Source organism: Sander lucioperca, chromosome 9 (genome assembly GCF_008315115.2).
Source record: "Sander lucioperca isolate FBNREF2018 chromosome 9, SLUC_FBN_1.2, whole genome shotgun sequence".
In the NCBI taxonomy this organism is placed as follows: Eukaryota; Metazoa; Chordata; class Actinopteri; order Perciformes; family Percidae; genus Sander; species Sander lucioperca.
The window spans coordinates 6005913-6029110 of NC_050181.1; the positions used below are offsets into that span (position 1 = coordinate 6005913).

Below are 23198 nucleotides of genomic sequence, written 5' to 3' on the forward strand. Positions count from 1 at the left end.
CTCGGCAGGAAGGTGTTAACAATTAACTCTGTGGAATCAGCTTGTAAACAAAAGTGCTGTAAAACGTGATAGGTCACAGGACATTACCTTTTGTTAGGTGAATTTCAATGCAGGGCCTTGTCGCAGCCCTGTAAAAAAAGACATGCACCATCAAGTCTGTGTATACAGAAAGGCTTTCAGAGTTGGAGGGAAAACCTAATTTTGTTACTTTACACTTTCATTTTACAATACGGGGCTCGTAGGCTTGCAGTAATTTTCCTGGGGTCTTGGGGTGCGTGTTCACCGCTGAGGTAAAAAAGGAGCACAGACTTGTGAGGGTTAGCCTGCTAGGGCATGGAAAACTAATCAGGGGCCAAAACACTGCTGTCGAAATTCAGCTTGTAACTGTGTTTATGGAGCTGTTGCAGGCTGCGCCAACACAAACCTCTCTGGTCTGGGTTTATCACCTCCAGAGACGGCCATGATTAGCTCCCCACACTGCTAGCCATATATCTCAGCTGTCCCCACCCCCACCCCCTCAGGATGACCCATTAAAAAGAGACGGAGAAAAAGGGAGAACATGAGTAGGAGGGATGGAAACGATAGAGAGCAGAGATGCTACCTGTAGTTAGTGTAATAGTAGTGTTTACTCAGCCTTTGCGCTCTCTCTGCACAGCTGTGCCTCGTTTCATCTCATCATTGTCTGTTTGTAGACCACCAATTCTGTATGGGTGGCCACTCCTTTGCCACACACATGCACACAAACACTAGGGGTAATGGCTTGAACGACAGGCATCTGATGTGGGTGGCAAACAAGCACACAGGAAAGGTGTGTATTTTTTTGTTATATTCCCCTGTCTACTGAACTCACTCAAAAGCTCTTTTACTTCACTAAACCTCTTAGTCGTCTGCCTAAAAAAGCGTGTATACAGTATACGCTCTGCATTACTGAGAACTCCTCAGACACTCAAGACTCCAAAGCCTCTTTTTAAAGGACTTTAAAGTCCTGCCTGATGTCCTGATGAGTGGCTGGTAAGGGTTATTTCAACTTGAGTACCAATTTAATAACCTTTCACCACTCTTTCATGGTGTCTGTGTTTAGATGAAATGTGAGTATTTTCTCTTTATAAAGCATTCACATTCAAATTTGACACAAGACCCAGTGCTGCACCTTAAATTGTGTTTAGCCTGAATCCCCACCTACCCCACTTCAAATTTTGTTGAGTGATTGAAAACATGTTAGGCTCCAATGAATAGGCCAGTTGTTCCTACACATTAGCTAATCAAGCTAGAAAGCTTTAATTTATTGAACACAGCCTTTTGTTTCTTCAAGGGGTTATAAGTGATAGGGAACTAACAAATCTTTGACTTTGTCTTGTCTATTATGTTCCTGTATCAGGGCATCGAATTCTGCCATAATTCTATAATTCTACCTTTCATAATAATAATAAAAAGTAGAAGTTTTGGTATACGTTGTGGCATACCGGTTTATGAAACCTTCAAATTGTAGGCTATTCATAAAAAATCATCTACTCTAGCTGTAAAACTATTTAGCTCCTAAATTCATCCTCACAAATTATTGCGATTATTAATTAGTTTTCAGTTTCTGGTGAAATAATCTGGATGATCATTTTAGCCGCAATTATGTTGTGCTAGCTCTTTCTCTTTCATTCACACTTTCCTCTCTTATTCTCACACACTAACCAGGCATGAGAATTAATTTATTACCAAGGCAGAATACAATCTCACAAGGGCAGACATCCACCCCTTCATGCTCTTATTGTTTTTTCTCTCGCTCTCCCACATAGTTGCAAACAATGTCTTCCTCTGTGCTGAGCCACTTGCTCAGATTTTGGATCACCCTGTACCATTTACATGTTGGTGCCCTGTCCTTCTCTCAGTAGCACTACTGCCACAGCACAAATGCACATAGTGGTGAATGTTGTCCCATAGTATTTGTATGCAGCTGGGAGGCACCAAGCTGCACTGGGATAAATATGCAGCTATATAAATAAAGAATAAACCTCGCTCTAGGAATTTGTCTCATTGAAGATGAAAAGCATCTGCCTCTCTCTGGCATCTGCTGTAAAAGATATCCCTCCACTGCCAAGGGTTTGGAGCACGGCGAGTAGCCAACTCTATCAGCCTCACTCACTCTGTCTAACCACTACCATGAACCAATGCAACACTAGCGTACATAAAAAGGAGTGTCAAAACAAATTTGTCAGCCAACAAAGTTGATGTGAGTTACACTCATTTTGCTAACTTGGGGTATTAAGTTGAAATACAAATGGGGCCTAAATGTCTTTAATTCTGGTTGCAGAGTAGGGGTATGATTGAGTTCTTTGGCACCCTGACCAGTGTATTTGTGCATATTTTTCATCTCGAGACTGCTACATCTTAACACACCAACAATAAGCTGCTTTCTCATTAGCAGTGAAGGTGAAGACACAAGGGGAATCTCTTTTTCCAGAGGTTTTAAATTATTTAAGCTGCACTTGTGGGTATTTCTTAAAAGTCCACTTGCAGGGAGAAGTAAAATACAGCTTGATACGATCACAACTTGAACTTTCACTGATGATAGACGATCTTGGCTGTAAACAGTTTTTGGAAATTGCTTCGATGCAAGGTGTGCTGCATAGGAAATGAGTTTAGTAGACATAAAAGCCTAGAGGCCCATTCCTGTAAGTGACAAACAGCGATGCCGAGCTAGCCGTCAATGATGCCTGTCTGTAACTGTGCCCAGGTGAGGCACAAGCACCGTGACTCACACAAAGCATTCCTTCACATCATTTTACTCAGCCATGTCTGTCTTTTCCTTTGCCAAGTGACTTGTCGAAAAAGGTTAAAGCAGAACTCCGATGAAGGAAAGGAAACCCTTGAAATTTTGCTTTCCGGAGATCTCTGCCTAGCAGAGTGTTTTCCTTGGTCTTGTATCACAAAGAGGGTGGTCAAAAAGGTCTCCGGTGTGTGCGTTTTTTCAGTGTTTCCACACACATTGAAACAGCCACATGAGTAATGGGCTGCTCAACACCTCCACAAGCTTAAGAATGGAAAGGTTTTTTCCACAAGATACTGAAGGCATTGTGTTCCTGACACTCTAACTTATTTAGCTGAACTGAATAGACTAAAGCTGACGGCCACCCAGCAAGCCTCAAGATATTTCACATTGTGAGCGCCTCTCTCTCTATTCACAAATATCAGCAATCAGTATTGTTCACTTGCCACTATAAACTTGACAGTGAGACTGAACAGACGAGCTAAGACAGTTTTTAATTCAATTCCGATATGCCTCTTGTAAAAGCTTTACACAGAATCATTGTCAAGGAGCCCTTGAAGAAGAAAGTACGCTTACTTGAAAACTTTTAAAACGTTTCTTATTTTAGTTCATTTTTTTCTAAAGTCCTCTGGAAATACTGCTTTAATTTCATCAAAAGAGAGATATCTATCCTTACCATATTGTGGTCTTTGCAGCGTTATGATTACTCATCACACATGGCCATGGGCAAGAGTGTAGGGATAACAAATTTAGTTATCTCAAGTCATGGGGATACACAGTTACTTTGTTTATAATAGCTTTAGACATCAAAACTACTGGCTATGACAAATTTAGGGTCATATATCAGAATCATATCAGCTGGCTTAGTCATTTCCTACGCTAAATGTAATTCCTAAAAAGACAAAGAATCAATGCTGGTGTGGTTTAATTTGAGGAGCAGCCTTTGTTTTTGTGTCCCCACCCACTGCTTAAGACTATGGAGTAATGCTTTCTGTTTTATTGCTCAGTTAATTATGGTTAATTTGTGGTACACCTGCTGCTGCTTTGTTGACCAACCATGTCCCCCTTGTGCTGTGTTATATGCTCATTGTTTATGTATGTATACATGTTGTCATATTATGAGATCATGGCACTTAGTGTGATTTGAACCCATCTGGAAGACACAGTTTCAATTTCTTAATGGGGAACATTAAGTGTGCGGCAGTCCTTAGGGAGTACTGTTTGGGAGGTCCTCTGGGTTTTTAACTGATCCCTATTGTGAGAGGATAGCTGAGGAGCTTAATCCTGCATCCTGACCTCCCCTTTGTTCTTGTTATTTGTTACCATGATTTCTCTCTGTTGCACTGTACTGCCTTTGTTTCCTAGCTCTTTTGCCGAAGTAGTTTGCGTGTTACATTCGCTTCACTTGTATTTTCCTCTGCCCCGAGCAGAATTTCGTTATGGGTATTGGGTGCCTTGTTGATCGCGACCAAAGATCTCTAGTGTTGTGTGTAGTGTGTAGTGTTAGGGGTTCTTACAAGTGCACAACATTTCAGTCTCCTTTGGTTCTGCTCTGCGACTTGCTTTTGATATTTCTGCTTTACTGTGTTATTATGCACATTCAAATGTATGCAAATATATAGTGTATTTGAATACTAATGTTTCTGTACTCCTGTTCTGCATGTGTTTTCTCTCCCAGGTGTTAGTCTTTGATCCTGTCAGAGTGGGACGTGTCTAGCAGGGGACTGAGGAGGGAGCAGTGCCAACTTGGAACATGGTGCCTAATATTCACCTGACAGTGCCCCTCCTGCCCAGAGGGGCGTTGCTGTTCCTGCTTCTACTCAGCTGCATGGTGTTCTCCTTTCAGGCAGAAGGTAAATAACCTAATTCACCTGTGAAGTCCTGCCTTGATTCCTGTACAATCTGATCCTACCTTAAGCTTCATAAGTATTTTGACAGTAAGATCATTTAAGCCCCTCATTTGCTACACACACGGGAGGTTAAAAATCAAGTTATTTTAAAATAACTTCAGGTGTATTACCTTATCTAATCATCAGTTGAACAAATGCAGCCCTTTTGTTGACATTCTTCTCATTTTAAGGGACTGACAGCATTATCTATCTTTAAGTGGAATTTAACCCATTAACTACATTGTTGAACATTAATTGGTATATTATATTGGTATTGTATATTATATACAGGGATATTCACAAAGAGCAAGCTGTCATGCTGTGCACCAAAGAGTTTCATTTAAAATAGAATATAGATTAAATTTACATTTGGTGTCTTTGGTGGATTCCAACAGAAATAGCAGCTTGTCTAATGCATGTCCTAAAGTATAAAGAGCTTTAGCATTTGTACTAGTAATAAGCGTACAGTGCACAAAGTAAAGCTCTATCAGCCTCTGTGCCTGGCTGTAAATCTGAATGACGTTTGGCTGGAAGAAGGCGCTCAGGAAGATGTGTCATCGTTGCTGTGCCTTAGGGTCTCGAGGGCAGTATAGCAGCACTGCCCTGCCGAAGACGCGGTCAGGGACGGAATTAATTCAGCACATGACCTCACCTATAGTGCTGTCATGGGGTCACTTTAATTCAATTATACCTCGACCCCTCCGATTCCCCCACCCGACCACGCCAATTGCCCTGTCCTGACATACATGGGTCCGATAGGATTTGTTTTTCTGTACCCCTTTGCCTCGTGTCACTCAGCCATGTGTTATCATCTTTGTTGCAGTGGGTCTAGAGTTTCTTTTTTTCTTGTGGTCTGGCAAGACTTGTCTTTGCTCTGCCTGTAATGTGATCGGACCAAATCAAACATGACTTACTATTGGACAGTAGTAAGACCTGCTGCACTGTATCCATTCCCAGAGTTAAACACACATACATGCTGCTTTTCCTATGCAACCAAAACTATTGCAATATGTTGCAATATGTCTACTCCCTCCATTACACCCCAATATAAAATAACAAACTCAGAATAATAGGCAAGTTACTTAATAATTAAAATAAAGTATGAGTGGCTGATAAATAATTGTTTGGAGGAAATTGATTAAATCATTGTAAGACAATTTTTGGTCTATGAATAATTGGCATGGCACTCTTTTTGACAAAGCAACACCTGCAATGTCAGTTAGTTATTTATTGGTTGTGCACCGTTCATGGTTGTGTTACAGTATGTTGTGTACTGTACCTGTGCTCTTCTATGCCTGCATTTAAATTGCCACCAAGGGGTTCACAGCACTGATTCAATTACATACGCTTATCAGAGATCATCAAGAAAACAAGGTAATGTCAGGGGCATTGAAGGTGCCAAGATATTATTTAAATGTCCTAAATCTGTCAGACGCCCAATGTAGCCCAGATTTTGGATGGGGCCCTAATTTTAAATATGTGCTGCTAATGTGCTTATTTAAATATATATTGTGCAGCTACATACAAAGGTGAATATTAAGTAGGTTGACTCCACTGTATCTTATTCTAGGGGATGTTGGCCGTCTTCAGTTGCCATATTTCCAAAGAATCACACACAGCTAGACACGGCTTGCTAGCTTGTATTTTACTGTGTTCAGTTCTGTGAGCAGTGGGTTGATTTGGACAATGTTCTACAGCATCTATACTTATGTATATCTAGTCTTTTTCCTCTCTGCCTCTCTGTTTCCATGAAAGCAAGAATGCCCTGGTCTCTAATTTCGGTAATCATATCATTTACGGATAAAAACCCAGAGCCAAGCATTTTAATTACAACAGACAAAGATACTCTGCTGTGACAAGCTGGCACAAGCATTTCTATTGAAGATATACACATGATACATGGATGAGGAACATGAGAAAAGATGGAATTTCAACTTAAAAGAAAAAGAAAACGTATATAGACTCATAGAAAAGCCTGGCTCTGGTCCGAGGTTAACCCATGGTTATAGTTTAATGTAAGCACACGTGGGAAAAGGCCTAGGCCTGCTATTACCCAGACTGTAAAGCAAACAGACATAGAATTAAAATAAGACAGTTGGGGGGCAAAAATAACACCTACCACTAATGGCGGGGTTGTGTGCATTGGATGCCTGTAATTTGTATGCAACTTAGTTATGTGAACTTAATAGTTCTGGTTTGGATTTCCTGTATAAAAGTACAGGGCAGACACCAGACAGATATTATGGGCGGGGTGCCTGGCAAGTTTCTGATTACATAGGTTCGGTCTGATGTCCTTTTCTCCACCTTGAAAAGCTTTAGCAGGCAAAGCAACAACAGGTTGAAAAGCAGGCCTTCTCCTTACATAACAATTCCATTTGCAGTGCATTGTTTGCTGGTTTGGGATGGCTACTAGTAATTTTCCTAACAACTGATTAAACATTAAAACAGAATTCAACTTTGACTAGTGGACTAGTCTAAAGTAAGAAAACACTGAGAAACAGTCACAATTGAGCAAAATTTAATCTAAAAGGTTATACATTTTCCGTTATTAATTAACGATTCTACTGCATATATTATAAGATCCATTTGAAAACGTTAATCACACTTTTCAATAATATCTCTCCAATAATATTCCCCCAATGTCCGCTTTGAGACCGAAGACCGGCAGGAAGGACGAGGCTAAGCTATGGAACGAGGGAAAGTCAGGCAGGCGGCATGGTTCACCTAATAATAATAATTTTAATAATATGTTTAACCGACTAGTATTTCTGGTGCTGACTAGCGTTGGTAGCAACATTTAATCAACCCGTCGACTAATAACGCACATTCCTGATGGCTACATTTCAAAGGTTGTTGTCGTACTATTTGTTTGTAAAACTTAAGATGGTGCAATTCATCATGATTTAGAAGCACAAATAAGTACAAGAAATCCTCCACCAGCACTATCAATGTAATAGCCCTATGACATCATTCATGTATCGTGACTGAGTAGGCACACAATACAGTGTGATTACTCTGAGTGCTGATCGCAGACGTCCCATCGATCCCTGGGGAGCTCAGCCTAATCAACCAGCTCTCTGTACAGCCTTCTGGTACACAATAGGCCACTGGCCCACAAGGTCAGCCTCAAAGTCATACATACCCAGCACTTAAATGTAATGGTTATCTTTTTGTAGTGCTGTCATTGTGAGTTATTTCATTGGCTTTAATAAGCTTTTGATGTATGTGTCTCTTCTTGTGCCTCTCATGTTATAATCTTGGGTGGCTTTTCATGTGAGGTGCGGCAAGACTACCGCAGCCTTTGGACCCAAGCCTGCTGTTTTCACTCCCAGTGGCAGGAGGATTACAATGGGACCATAATTAACTTAATAAGTTTAAAGTGACTTTTTACATCAAACCACTGTCATGCCACAACCGTTTAGTGTCTTATTTTTGTGTCCCCACACGTGCCACTATTAGATTCATTGTAGTTTGTTAGTTCTATAGACAATTTATTAGCTATTGTGTTTCTTTATTGTCCATTTCCTAGACCTCTGAGAGGTTTCCCATGGGGCGGCTATGCTAAATATACTGTACAAGTGCACTGGTTTTGGACAAAAAATATCCACAATTAGTCAGTAATATAGCATATCTTAAAAACATAACCTATACGACAATGTCAATAGAATGATTTGGAAATTTCTAAAGCTCTTACAATGGACTGATGTGATTGTGCCAAAGTGGTTTGGAGAGGGGTGGCCAGACGGGCGACCGGGTGGCTAGAAATTGGATTGCATCTTTTAGTGTCCATATGGTCACCCAGTTTAAAAACTGACAGGGATAGAAATTAATTCTTTTTTAATTAAAAGTAACCACATCCACCTTGGAGAGCCACTTGGAGAGTAATGCAGTTAGCTGTGGTCCACACACATCATACAGACAGGCACACTGAGAGAGGCTAAGGTGGAGGGAGAACTAAACAACAGAAAATGCACTCTGAGAAAGCAGTGGGGAAACAGCAGTGTATGTGAGAAAAACATCTGCAAGATAAAGTGTTAGAGGAACACAATTTAGACGTTGGGGAGATTTGATGGGTAGTTGTTTTCATAAGCCAGTGCAGCAATGTCAGAATGGAAGGAGGAAAGGGTCATTGGATGTTAATGATGTGAGATTAATAGTTTAATTAGGGAGCTCAATAGCAGGGCCAGAGGCAGTCACCTAAACCCTATGCTGTGTCCCGGATTTAGCAATGCCACAGGATGACAACAACCGCCAGTGTCCTTCCAGGGCAGTTGGAGAAAGACATTTAAATTCTGTGTTCACTGTGATGGCTATATTGACAGAAGTCACTTCAATTCCTCACTTTTACTTATTATTTTTTACATTCTTACTAGTCTCACATTGCCAGACCTATCTCCACAGCAGTGTGTGTCTAAACCAATCACAATCGTCTTGGGCGCCGCTAAGCTCCAGACGCAGCGACAATGGCTCTGCAAAATGGTCTCGGGAAAGAACTTGTTTTGGTAGAACATTTACACCCTGCAAAAGAAAACGCCACATACAATATTAACTGTTCACACAATACAGTAACGTGAGCTATTTAAATTAGCTGGATACATGGTTAAACGTAATTAACTTTTACCAGTGTATCGCCGTGTGTACTTCGTCCATAGCCATCCCCACCGATCGGTCCCAAAACGTCCCAGTTAGATAGTAAATGCTGTGCACATATTCTTTGTGAATCTTTACTATCATTCCACAAAAGATCCAAGCAGACCTGCCTTGTTGCAAGATTTCCATTTTTAGCGTGTAGCTTGCTAGCTTGAACTTTGTTGTTTCCCAAAGCGAACAGAGTTTGAGAACGGCAACACACAGAGAGCAGAAAGTGAAGGACATCTGGTGTGTGAGCCTCGCACCGGATGTCAGGCAGTTTTTTCTGGAAATGTACTTCTGTTGATCCAGACTACATTCTCACTTAATCTTTGGCTACTTTGAATTGAAATAATCCAATATTATCAGAGATTTTGAAGGTATGATGTGGATTTAATTTGTGCCCATACAACATTTTTTTGTTACATTCATTGATCAGACTGTGCTGCGATTGGAGAAATCTAAGATAGCTGGCATTAAAAAGAACATAATCAAGTAATGTTAAGGCACATTGCCATACACCCAGGTAGTGTTTACTGTTGGAGCATCCTCCAAGGTGCATTTAAAGGCATCAAACTCAAACCAAACAGCCTGTGGACATGGCACAGTATAACGCATGGTTGGATCTCAATTGATAACTATTTCATGGGTAAATGGTCACCTTAGCTTTTCAAAGATGCAAATCACAAGGGAAACAACAAAGAGCCTGTTGGGGTTAAGGCATAATTTCTTTGTTGTTCCATATCCCTACAGTAAACATAATTTAATTTCACCCTCAATTTTGGCTAGTGGAGAGTTGAATTACTTAAGACCTCCAGGCCTTGTGGGTGAAAAGATGAGAACAATGGTAGAGGCTCTTTATGGTCTCTGAGGGAGGGCTAATCTAGGGGAGGCAAATTAATGAGGTTAGTGAGGTCACAAGGGGGTTTGTGGTGATGGATGGAAAGCTAACCCTAAAATAGGATCTCTGAAGAAGCTAGGAGCCATCTCAGTGGCAGATCCCCATCCCACCCCCTACCGGGATCACTTAACACACTTAACATTTTCCCCACACTGGTCTATTAATGTCAGGGTCCGAGCCAAGGTGACTCTTGGATTTCACCCAACAACATTAACAAAGCCCCCCCATCATTTGCCCCAAATGTCCTTTTGTACTCCCACAGCAACTTTACAGAGTAGTTTGGATTTCCATAACAAAGATGTCATGCTATATACTATTACATATTCAAGCTGCATTCAAAATGTGCTTTTGCTTATTTGTATTTTGTTTTGCATGCGAGTGTCCCCAGGTTGACAGTCTGTTACCCACCCACATGCCTCCAAATTCAGCAGTCAGTCGTCCTTCACAGTTTCAGAAGGGAAAACGCTTAGTTTCATGACAGGGTAAATGAGAACATTTCATCCAATGAGCTAAATGAACATTGGAGGTGATGTAGCCCCAGGGTTATGAAGATAAGCTGTGTAGTTCAGTTGAGACATTAGCAGGCTTGTCTTGTAGGTTAGGGCCACACACTTCATAAAGAGCCTGTTCTTTGGAGACAGGGAGTGATTTTGCATTTTACATTTGCATTGTGTGGCAGACTATCCATCAGTTGTTTTCAGTTATTGATATGGTGAGTCTCCAACCAGCAGGGAATTATGGGTGTTAGCATTGAGTAAAGAAATGTAAAACATAAAGTATAGTTTGCCCTCATTTTATAACCATCATTTTTATTAAAAATATATGCAATAATGCAACAGAAGTAGTTTTACCTTAAGAAAGTATAACAAAGAAACTAATGTCTGCCTTTATCTAATGTCTGTTAAAACCTTCCCTTAAGGAATCAGGTGGATGGAAAAAAGCCACAGGTGGTGAATCATCTTTGACTAGATTTCGGTTGGGCGCCAGTTTAAATACCACAGGTAATATAAAACCTCAGATTCCCAAAAGTTTGATAATAGACACACCCACATCCTCACCATCAATAACACAATGAAGCATTTATCCTCGCATGTTTTTTTAAACAGTTATTTTTGAATGACCACTCCAGGCATTGGTCACAAAAGCACCTTGTGTTTTTTTTTTCCAAATTGTGACTGACAGACAAGAGAAAGAGAGAGAAAGAGCAGACTTGACTAGACTCTCGTTCATAATCGGCTTGAGAAGATGAAAGCCATTATATTAATGTTGCTCACACTGGGAAGAGAGGAATGGAGGGTAATTGCACTTAGAGTTCTTGTTCTTCTCCACTGTCTTTAATAATTCACTGAAGGCAGGAAGGCCTTATATACAGTTAAAGCTGTGGTCCACGAGGGTATTGAAAGTTTGATGTTTTTCTTTTCCTTTTCTCTTCCATAGGTTTAGACATTTAGTCTTAAGTACAGTAGGGGTGACCCCGAATAGTTGCCTATTTGTTAATATGTTTTAAGGAGCCTGATTTGACTGCCAATCTCACAGTTGAATCGCCGCAGTGGTGGAAAATGTGGTTATGAAACAAGGGATTATTCCATTTAGGCTGTATTGGGGTGCTGAATGTCTGATTTTACATATAATTTCTTGGTTTCACCCAATAAGTCATGGTATATAGCCTATTTTGGAATACATTTATTAATCAGACCTTTTACATAAGAATGTAGCATGAGCAGAGTGCTACATATTTTTTTCAAATTTATGAATGATTCTCTGTCAAAATCAGCAGGGGAAGGAGCTTAGACACAGCTGTTTGCGGCTTACAGCGCTCTGTGAATTGCTAAAATGGGTAGAAATTATTAGGGCCGAAAATTCTATTTACAACCATTAAAAGCAAGCAGGCTAACTAAGTGATGTGTTCTGTCTGTCGATGTCCTCCACTCCGACAGCGCAAAACACCTACACACGCAAACACGCACGCACACCTACACACGCACACACACAACAAACAGTGCTGTCTGTTGTTCTGACAAAACAGCTAAGAGATAGTTACACCATTGTTGTTTTTGCTATTTTTCTACATGAAGCCTAAACAGAGGGGGCAAAAAGACAGTACAATACAACAAGTTGTGACCCTGGGCGTCTTTCAGCGTGGAGAAAATGCAAGCCAATTTCGCAAATGAGAAAGAAAAAAAAATAACGATTCGACTATCAGTCGACTATAGGCAAAACTTGACCAATCAGATACAACTCTGTAAATTCTTAGTACAGTATCTCAGAGATGATGAAGGACTCTCGATTTCACTGAAGCTTTAAAAGCTCCATCACTCTTCTGCAACTACACTATCATTTTCCAAAAAGAAAGAAAATATTCTTTGGTTTCTGTTATCACAAGTGAATGCAGTGCGAAAGGACTGTCAATGACTGGGATTAGAAAGTGCAATGAAACCGGACCATCCAGCAAAGTCTTGTTCAAACATAGAGAAATAAGCAAACTCCACCTATATAGGTCCTTGTTGGGTTTGTTAGCAGGATGTTCTCTTATGAGGTGAAAATAGGAGACACTGAAGCTTTGTGTCACAAATGTTTAGGCGAAAGATATTTAGGCCTAATTACCTGAGCTAAAAACAACATTCTGTGTCTCACTCAACTTATTCTGTATGTTTAGCTTGTTCACAGTGAGGGGAACAATATGGTGTTAATGACACAGCAAGAACAAGTGGAGGAGCTGGTGGACTCTGCTGTACTGTGCATTGCACAACAACAGTTGCATTGCTATATTTTTATAATGTACTCAATTTGACAGATTTGAAATAACCTTAAATTAGATAATAAAAATAAATCATGTTTGCCTGAAATACATGGACCAAGGGGAGGAAAACCCCCTTCAACATAAATACTATCATGTGCTGTGGACTGTGTGTCATTTGGGGGAAAAAACAACACAATGTTCCTTGGTGTTCCGCTGTAAAACAGAAGTGCAGATAGCAAACATGATGTTTATTGGTTTAAACAAACAGCCTGAAGTGCAGTTGACTTTATCAGGGTAAATAACTTGCAGGGTGGGGGGGTGGGCAGCTTTATATGGAATTAATTGCAAACAAGTTGCCTGCTAATGGCCCAAAAAGGCCTTAATGGAAGTGTTCCATTAAAACAACCAGTGATGATGCCATCAGACAAATTCCCACTAAGTGTTGCCTCATGAAAATGATAACTTGCTAATCCATTATTAATACGAATTAATGGTTTTCTCTCTGCCGCGTGTGTATCGATCCCTGATACTCTACACCACAGAGAAGCTCTTATTGGGCACTCTGGCAGGCTTGGGAATACACTAATTGTTAGCCACACAAGTGCCATTTACGCCACTCTTCCTTCTGTTTCTGCATTTATTACAAGTCTTGCTCTGAGGCCCTACGACAAGAATAAAATAGAAAACTGTAAAGCAGCTACCATACCATACGCTTGTATGCTTTCAGTGGGTCAGACCAACACAAGTTTATATATATGAATAAATACTTTAGTAAACCACTTTCCAATGTATCCAGTCTCGTAAAAGCTTGTATCTGATCTTGTGCTGAAATATGACCCGTATTTTTAGTTTATTCAACTGACTCATTTTCTTGTGCTGTCCTTGACAAAGTTGTTTACTGTTTGCTGTACATTGACTGGTGTTACACCTTCAGATCTATCGAGAGAAAATTAAAACACCCACAATACAATACTGGACATGAAAGACTTTTTCCTTTACTAACAAATGTTTGTTGTTTTTTTACCACGGCTACCGGCCATGCTACTGTTTGTGAACAGCAACACTGTTTTGCATGTGGATCACTTTTTGGTCTTTCTGGTATGTTTAACTGCTTTGATTTTTATAAGCCAGTTTAGGTGTTTACATGATAGCAACAGTAATAAAAGCAGCGCCCTAATCTTGTTAGTGTGAGTAAACTAAATGTGGCATATATGAAGTATTCATAAGTTGATAACCTCAACCCTGAAATTCTGGCACCTTGTAACCATATTGGGCCTGACAATTGTGGCAGCACTTCCTACACATTGCCAGTGAAAAGAGAGCATGCGTTAAAGTCTTGTGTGTCAAGATATGAGTTTTGAATGTGATATATCTAAGCTTAGAAACACCGCAGCTCAAAGCTTGCAGTCACTGGCTGAGAGAAGGATTTGCATAGGTAGGCTTATGTGTTTTCCACCTCGTCCCTGCCATTGTTTTCATGTGACAACTGCCTGACAGCCAGGAAAATGGGACACAGGCAGAGAAAAAAAGGGTTGAGTCTGGATTTTGTCTCTCTAAGAAAAGAACTGACAAACCTAACAGCTTGATATCCTCACCCGCCAGTGGTGGCACAGTGATGGAGGGACTTTGCAGAGTCTTAGTCCAAAAATAAATGTGTCTGCCCTTTCGTTTGTATTAGGACTACTATTTACCCCTGTTTGTAAGTCAGGGGTTTAGGGTCACCACAGACCTTTTTGAGATTTTGTGATTGAATGCTTGGTGAGATCTGGATTACCGATGGACAGCTCGGAATTTGCCATAGTTTCGCCTTTAAGTCAAAGGTTAACTATCAAAATTCAGGGGAAGCTTTTTTAAGAGGATTAAAATGGAGAAGCTCAGTGAGGGCCAGTTTACCCTTTTCTTCCACTTATCCCTAAAAATCCTTATGAGTTTTAAGATTCAGTGGTTCTTCACTTAAATATTTATGGCAATACATGAACTTAACTTTTAATTTTGAAGCATGTGCCGAGAACTGTTCAATGCTGCCTGATCCTCCATCTCAGCAACAATGTGGAAAGCCCTTACTTCAACTTAAATGGAACTACTTTGTACAGATGTGAGCAGGAACTCTTGGAAGTCAAAATGGTGATAATCAGGTTTTGAGGATTCCAACTCACCACCCAAGCACGCACAGATGCATGCTCAGGCATACACTCTTAAGAGCTTATCGGGTTTGAATCATTAGCACAACTCTCCTGCTGCTGCCTGCGAGCGTGTGTCACAGTCGCATTCTGACGCTATAGAAAACTGCGCTGTTGCAGTCTAAATCTTGTCTCTGGAAAGATGAAAATATCATTCAAATGTCAGGTGGGTTTAAGTACTATGAAGACGTCACAGGTCACAGATGGATGGATGTATATGTTGGATTACTGTGTATCGCCAAGCACGCATAACTGCCTACTCACACACTACTCTGCACAACAGCACACTTCAGCCTTTCAGTGTTATGCAAGATGTTGTGGATTTAATTGGGTTTTGTCCTTGTTAGCTTATCGTGATTTTTTTTATTTTTTTTATAAAGGACCATGTTAGCTTTAATCTCATGTCTCTAATGTGACGGTGACTTACTCCAAGAAAAACAGGTCATAAAATCGATTATTTCAAAAGTAAATAATATCAGATAGATTCCTGCAATTTACCGTTTAAAGCAGCGAAGAGATGGTACCTTGGTGCATTCCTATGTGAAGTGTTGTTCTTTTTGACTGATGTATGAGTGTTTATTTTAAACATAAACATACATTCCAGCTGTTACAATATTTCTTTTATGTTTTAAATCCTCTTATTCTCCAGTCCATCTCCTTACACTGAGCTGCATGTTACCTACAACATTACTTCCACACACAAACACTTCTTACTCAGATATATTGTTCTCTAGTGTAACTGCACTGCTGTTAGCTACAGTATATGGTTATCTTACAGTAAAACACTTGTGGCACCCAACCTTGTCAGATACTTGACTTTGCAATTCATTTTGTGCAAGTATTAAGACAACTTGTAGTTTCAGTTTCATGTTTCAGTATGCCATGGCTTGTCCTGCATGGACAGTAAGCTTTCTTCAGGAGCCACATATAACACACACATTATACATTTCATGTTTCTGCTATATTTCTGGCCCTCCATCCAGTTTGGATGATCATTTCACCTTAAAGTGTTATGTATGCATGCACACTTCTCTGCCGGCATGCTTTCTGTCAGTGCGTTTACATGCAGTTTAAAAAAACGATTACCGGTATATTCGGGTTAAGTCAATACCCCGATTTCTCAAACACCATGTAAACACCTTACCCCGGTTAAAATCGGAGTTCTAATAACCCGGTTAACAGAGGTAGAGAACTCCTTCAGTATCGATTTGACGCAGAAGCATAAAACAGCCTTTATGCTTCTGTGTCGAATCGACGGCGTACCCCCGCAGACCCCTCTGCGTCGCCGCGAGCCCTCCGCCGTAGTTCGATGTACACCTCCAAAAATGTGTAACTTCGCGTTGAGGCGACTCAGACCGCAAGGACTGTGATTGGTCAACTCCAATGTGTGTGTTGTCCTGTGTGTTAATAGTTCAAGCAGCTTACTGTGGGTAGTAGCAACATGCTAGTTCACTGACATAAGCTTTGCAAATAAACTCAGACATATTTTGGTTACAATGACGGGGTTATCCGTTTGTAAAGTGTCTATATGTCAGTAACGTTTTGAAATTAGCACTTCGCCAGCAAGCAGTACTTTGTGGGCAGTTGTGCTAACGTTTGCTTGCTAACGTAACATAAACTGGCTGGCAGACACCTCACAAATAACTAATAATAATAAAGACTTATTTTCTGGTTACAGTAGCTAGGTCAATGGATTTTACTGTGTCTATTTCTTGATACTTTTTAAAAAAATCTAAGCAAGAAAAGGCCAAACAAATAAGATTAATATTTTAGCACGACAGTCTATGGGGTTTGCCATTCTGAGTACAGTTTCGGTGGTGAGCGACACAGACAGCCCCTAGCATTATGGTGGTGAAATGCACCGCGATGCAAAACAAACCCGACGCAGAACTCCGAAAGGGTCACGACGCTGTAGGAGCGACGGCGTAGCTACGGCGTGGAGTTGACGCAGAAGCATAAAACAGCCTTTAGGCTAACGCAAAATGTGAGCAAATTGGTCGCAGTCTGGAGCCCTGGGTAGACCGGGAGAATATGCTCGCTGAAGGCCCTATCCATATAAAAAGGTACAATATTATGCACACTAGATATTGGAAAACCCCCCCCCCACACACACACACACACACACACACACACCCCACCCTACCCTACCCCACCCGCCCACCACCACCCTTCTCCAACCAATGTTATATTAGAGCACATAAAAGAGAAAAGAATGGTGGCAGCCACTGCTGGATTTCCCCAGGTGTGTGCTAAGATGGTGTCTCCTCTGTCTATGTACTATAATGATTCACCCCTTTTGTGCGTGTCTCTGCAGGGCAGTTTGCTCGTCACCACTGCGGTTTGGGTGGTCCCCACCTTTCTCTTTAATGACTCTGGAGATGAAACATGAGCTGACGGAGCTGGATAACGACATTGTGTCATGTTGTTGAAGCCAGACTCGTATTATGCACGTCTGAAGGCTGTAAATAAACTATTAAGCATGGCGGCTATAGCATGGAGCTAAGGTGCGCTCATTGTAGCATCATTTTAATTTAGACAGGCTGTCACCGAAACACACACTCCATTGTCCTGCGCACAATGGTGTTGGGTGTGGTTCTCGGTAAAAAACACCCTGAAGGCAAACAGGGGAACCACGTCAATAAGTGTTCTCCAAGGTAGTCCACTGTGTTGTTGTAATCACACATTATCTAGGATGTCACCAGGTTACAGAATCACAACATAGTAGTAGCAGCCTTGTTTGGATTTTAGGACACACCAACCACTTTTAATACCTTATGGAACAAAAGTGGTTAGAATGCTCAAAAACCTGATTAACCGCCAAAGTGCCTAATTAACCAGAATCTTGCTCTTCTTACTCTTCATTTTATGTGGAAGAGTTTATCAATTGGGTTTAATGCAGTCCCTCATTTTCAAGAGATGGAACTGCACCTTTATTGTCTGTGAGCTGTTCCAAATGGTGTGTCAAAGCAGAAGTGAGAAATTCAACATGATAGCAGTGACAGGCAGGCACACAAAGATGTGTCCGTCATAGGAGAAATGACGGAGCTGCAGGTGTGCAGAGAAACAATGCCATTGTGGGTTTTGTCATTGCTGCCTTTGTGCAGAGAAAGTGATACCCATAGATAACCAAGTTTCACATGCTGATAACTGGCTGAAGGCACTAACATCATTTCTCTCCATCCCTTCTGCTCTGCTTCTCCCTTGCCTCCCTCCCTGACTTTTTCCCCTCCCTCTTTTTATCACTTTCCATCTCCCTCTACCCCCTTTGCTCTGGCTTCCTCAGCTTTGCCAACTTTCGTCAAATCCCCAGAAGACCAGACGGGCATCTCGGGTGGAGTTGCGTCGTTTGTGTGTCAGGCCGCCGGGGAACCCAAACCCAGAATCACCTGGATGAAAAAAGGCAAGAAAGTCAGCTCCCAGCGCTTTGAGGTGAGCACTCGTGCCATGACTTTCAGATCTTTGAACACTCACATACACACCCACATGTACACACATAAATGCAAGCAAGGCACAAACACAACACATGGGACAAAACATTACGGGCGTAGGCTTTAGACTGCCTCTATAACCCTGCCTCTCATTAACACAGACACACCCACACGTGCGTGCACACTCGCAGCGTTTACACAAAGCACACACTCACACAAAATCAATTGCCCTGTTATTGAGCATCACACCAACTCCTCTCTTCTCCAAGCGAGACCAGACTGGCTTCCCTTCTCTTTAATCTCCTTCCATCTTGATTTATATAGTCCTCTTCATCTCTTTCAGTCTTTTCACACTCTCATCCTTCCCCTTCTGTTCCTCAGCTCCACCATTGCTAGCCATACATCCCCTTGATGTATTACTTTATGTATTTCCCCTCCCTCGTTTGAACCTATGTGGACAGAAGGAAGCGCCCTAGGTGGGAACTCGCACTGTTTCTGATCAATCCTTTCTCTGTAAAATAATGTAGCCGTGGTTGCTGGAGGTACTATTGGGTTATACCCCTGCTTTGTATATCTTGATATGATAGCTGCTGAGATTCTGCTGTGCATCACAGTATTCATTCACACTAAACATCATGGTCGATTCTTAATTGTAATTTAAGGGGACATTTTGGCTAATTTTCTTTTGTTAGCCGTTTTTAGTGAGAACAGACTTATATTCTACTTCTAAAAAAAGTGTAAATTTTGCACCAGGACATGAAAATAGGCTTTTGAAAAACGGTAAAGCTGCAAAACTGGCTCATGTTCAATTTTTCCTTCTCTCAGATCAGAAAAACAAAAACTCAAGACAACCGTCTTAACGATGTAAATGTTATTTATATGTTGCAATAAAGTTATATCCTTGGCCACTAAAAATAACATTCCTGCCCTTTTGCTTTGCTCTCACTCTCCCAGGTGATTGAGTTTGATGACGGCTCGGGCTCCGTACTGAGGATCCAACCACTGCGCACACACAGAGACGAAGCCATTTACGAGTGCACAGCCACCAACAGTGCTGGCGAGATCAACACCAGTGCCAAGCTTACAGTGCTCGAAGGTAAAATAAGTATTTTTTTCCGCTTGGTTTCTTTCTCCATCTTTCTTTCACTCTTTTTATTTTATCCCTCCTTCTTTTCCTGCTGCTTATGCTGTTTTTTTGAAGTTTTTATTCCAATATGTCCAAACGCAAATAAGAGTGTTTACCTTCATAATTCATACGTAAACATTTGCAAGCGCTGAGGATTCCTGGTATTGGCAGTGTCGTGGAGGAGCAGATCTTTCTTAATGTAAACTCCACAAGGTGAGGAAAAAGAAAATGCAAGGAATGCGTTTTTAAATAAGATAGCATACAGTTCAGCAATTCAGCAAATGTATGACTGGAATCCAGCTATATTGTAAGACACATTTTCCATTTATTGGCTATAATAGGAGATTTAATTTGTCTCCCTCTCTCAAAGAGTCAGTCAGCCTAAACAAATGAATCCCATAATCAATTAAACAAAATTGCCTTATCAAAGGCCTTATTGTGAATAATACTGATGGCTAAAATATACAACTTTAATAAATGTTTATGTGTAAGTGATTCCCTGCTTATCCAGAAAAATGCTCCATATGAATATATAAACCATTTTTAGCGTGTTTGCACATACAGGCCCATCCTCCATGCCTGCATGCTCTTGACCTTTATGGATCCCTTCTCGCATATAGAGTTAATGTATGTGATTTACAGTATGTTGACAGAGGTTCTGCACCTCTCCCTGCTCAGCCTTCCATATAACTTGAGCTGTGAGTGTGAATTTCTTCCTTAATTGATTGTAATCTGGTGCTAGTCACAGCAGGAGTTGATTTCATTAGAAACTTTTTAAGAAAAAAGCTCCAGAGCTCGCCAGCAGGAGGATTAAGGCCGTCCATAGCCATTACATTGGCATTAAAGCAGAACCCCTCTCATTCAAAGACAGCCTTCCTATCCCCCATTTGAATCCCATCTTACTTACAACCACCCTTCCTTTTTTCTCTGCCCACGCTGATTTGATAATATCATCAGCCAGGCTTGTGTTATCTTCCCAAAGGGACTTTTCTCCTGCGCAAAGAAAGCTTTTCTTTCTACCCTTCCTTTACACTGTTTTGTGAGGAATGCAGCACTAACAAACAGCACTAACATGAGATGAAGCGCACATGAATGAGATGAAATAATCACAGTGTTAGTGGTGGGGGCTATGGGGGGAGGGCACCGAGTCCGGATCCCCATCAGTTAGTGGAATAGAAAAACGGACGACAGTCTCATTCAACAGTGAGCAACTGTTCTCACCAGCAGACATGCTTTGCATGAAGCCGTCTTCTCCCTGTGATCCTGTGCTCAGTGTTGTAGCTGCTAACCCCAGAGTCAAGCACCATGCAGACATATGTAATATGATGGATGCTTTTTATCTATTAGGCTTTACTAGTCCACATTCACTGCATACATTTTCAGCACGAGAACCAGACCTTTAACCACGACAGCGTTACCAACACTGTGTCTGTGTTTTGGCTTGAACCACATGTGAAAGTACAGTTATTATAAAATCTTTAAAGTCGGTATGATTTGAAAAGTATTTTTTACAACGCTTACTATTTCTTTTTCATAATATACACACCTATTTAACACTCCTATTAGTAATATCCTTTATGATAATATTAAATTGGGTGACAGCAACACAAAAGGGTTATGAGTGCCAACACCTGAATCAGTGCCTCTACGCAAAGGCGAGCCACTGTAAGCTCATTGTTTTGGTCTGACAAAACAAAACGATTGAAACTGTGGACAGCTGCTCTCAGCCTACAAGCTCAAGCAAGCAAGTTCTACATTACCTGTTCAGAGTGAAATGGCAGGCAGCCAAAGTAAACAAATGGCTGGTGAAGTTGAAGTCTTCGTTGAACATTTAGCAAGGCAAAGAGAGACAGGTATTTATTTCCAAACTAGGACTTAAGTAGGATGTTACCAAGTTGTTTTGTGTCTGCTACAAGTAAGCATTCTCTGCCAAAACTGAAAATGATAACCTTATGAGCTGATATACTATAGAGGCTTGTTGCTGTTGTATTGTTCAAAATATCTTCATACAGATTTGTTTACTGTAAATAATTAGAATGTTTGTAATGATAATAATCAGTTAGACATATAGTTGAATTATTAATTTGATTTATGAACATACATACAGTACATTCAATTGCAAACAGAGGACAATCTTTGAATGTAATAGGACTATATTCCTTAAATAAGTGGTTTGGCTTTTGGAAAATTGTTAATGCAATCACAGAGGCTGGTAGAGAACTGAACCACACATCATAATTAATCCAAATAACTCTTCAGCTCGTCCAGAAACCTGACGGCAAATTCCACCAGGCGCACCTGCGCTGCGTTGCGGCGCTGCGCACACTGCCAGCAATCGCCGCCATTTAAGACAATGCTTGTTATTCCACCAGCCGGGACCCAGCACGTCCCAGAAGTGTGCTAGGTGCGGCTCTCTGCTCCGCTCCACAAAAAATATGCGCCAGGTCAAATTTTCATGCGAGCCACAGGGCGTTCGACAGGCTGGGCAGCAAGTGGAAGGACGAGAGCATCCAGTCAATTTACCAAAAGACACCTCAATATCATATACGTCTCCTCTACAACACCATGGACAATGAGAGATTCATCTTTGAGGTGGAAAAACACAAGTTTAATTGCAGGAGTGCTTGGAGTGGAAGGTAGATACTAGCTAATAAACACCTGATTGTTCTTTTTAAGTACTTGTGGATAGCCTTCAGTGTCGGTCGGGCAGGCAAGACGCTCTGCTTCTAACACGCTCCGCTTCTAACACGCTCCGCCAGACGATTCCAGGTGTGGTATGGCGCATGGCGGAGGACCGAACAAAACCGCGGCACAGCCGGAACGCGCCACTTCCGCACCTGGTGGAATTTTGGGGGTGAGGGTGTGCTGGACAACTTAGAGCATGTTTATACATACACACAAACGTACGACCATACACACATTCATGCATATTCACTTACACAAACACACACACGCTCATGGAGCTACGTTGTCATCTCGGCTCTATTTTTGGACTATTGTTTGTAGTTTAGCGATGCATCAAGTTCATATCATTAGCACTACACAAGAAAATACTGGGGCAGCTGCAAACAGATGGAGACTAATGATCCTCTTTCTTAATAGGGCGGTGTTAGCCTGAAGGTTTGAGGGGCCGGTGTCACGTCAGAATGTTGCTGTTTCGAATCAAATAATTAAAATGCAATCGCTGCATGACTTACAGTACATGTGACTTTGCATCCACATGAAGTTGTCATAATATATTGAGCACCCACATCCTGAGAGGCAGTGAGAATGGTGAAGTCATTATACCACTAAGTCTGATCTGGATTATAGGTTTTAGCAGAGAAAAAGAAGGCCAAGCATTAATTATGAATATTCCATATACTGGCTCTTTATTTTGTTATGCCAATCCTGCAAAATATGGATTATGAAGAGCATATGTCATATCGGTGCAGCTTTACACTTGCTTTCACTGTGCTCAAAGGTACGCTGTAGTGTACAGTAGTGTACACTAAAGCACACTGTAGTGTGTCAAAATGCATGTCAAACTAGACCTGTTCTCAGAGTT

The 23198-nt window shown here is 41.1% G+C and overlaps 1 protein-coding gene across 28 annotated transcripts in view; it reads left to right on the plus strand.

The window, feature by feature from the left end:
• LOC116045884 (receptor-type tyrosine-protein phosphatase F) overlaps window positions 1–23198 on the plus strand; it is a 181351-nt gene that overhangs the window by 55441 nt on the left and 102712 nt on the right. For all 28 annotated transcript variants that reach the window (XM_036005658.1, XM_036005666.1, XM_036005660.1 and 25 more), the window contains exons 2-4: window positions 4437–4611; window positions 18381–18526; window positions 19480–19621. In XM_036005658.1, coding sequence (XP_035861551.1) covers window positions 4512–4611; window positions 18381–18526; window positions 19480–19621 — 388 coding nt within the window. In that variant the 5' untranslated portion in view covers window positions 4437–4511. The remainder of the gene's footprint in view (window positions 1–4436; window positions 4612–18380; window positions 18527–19479; window positions 19622–23198) is intronic.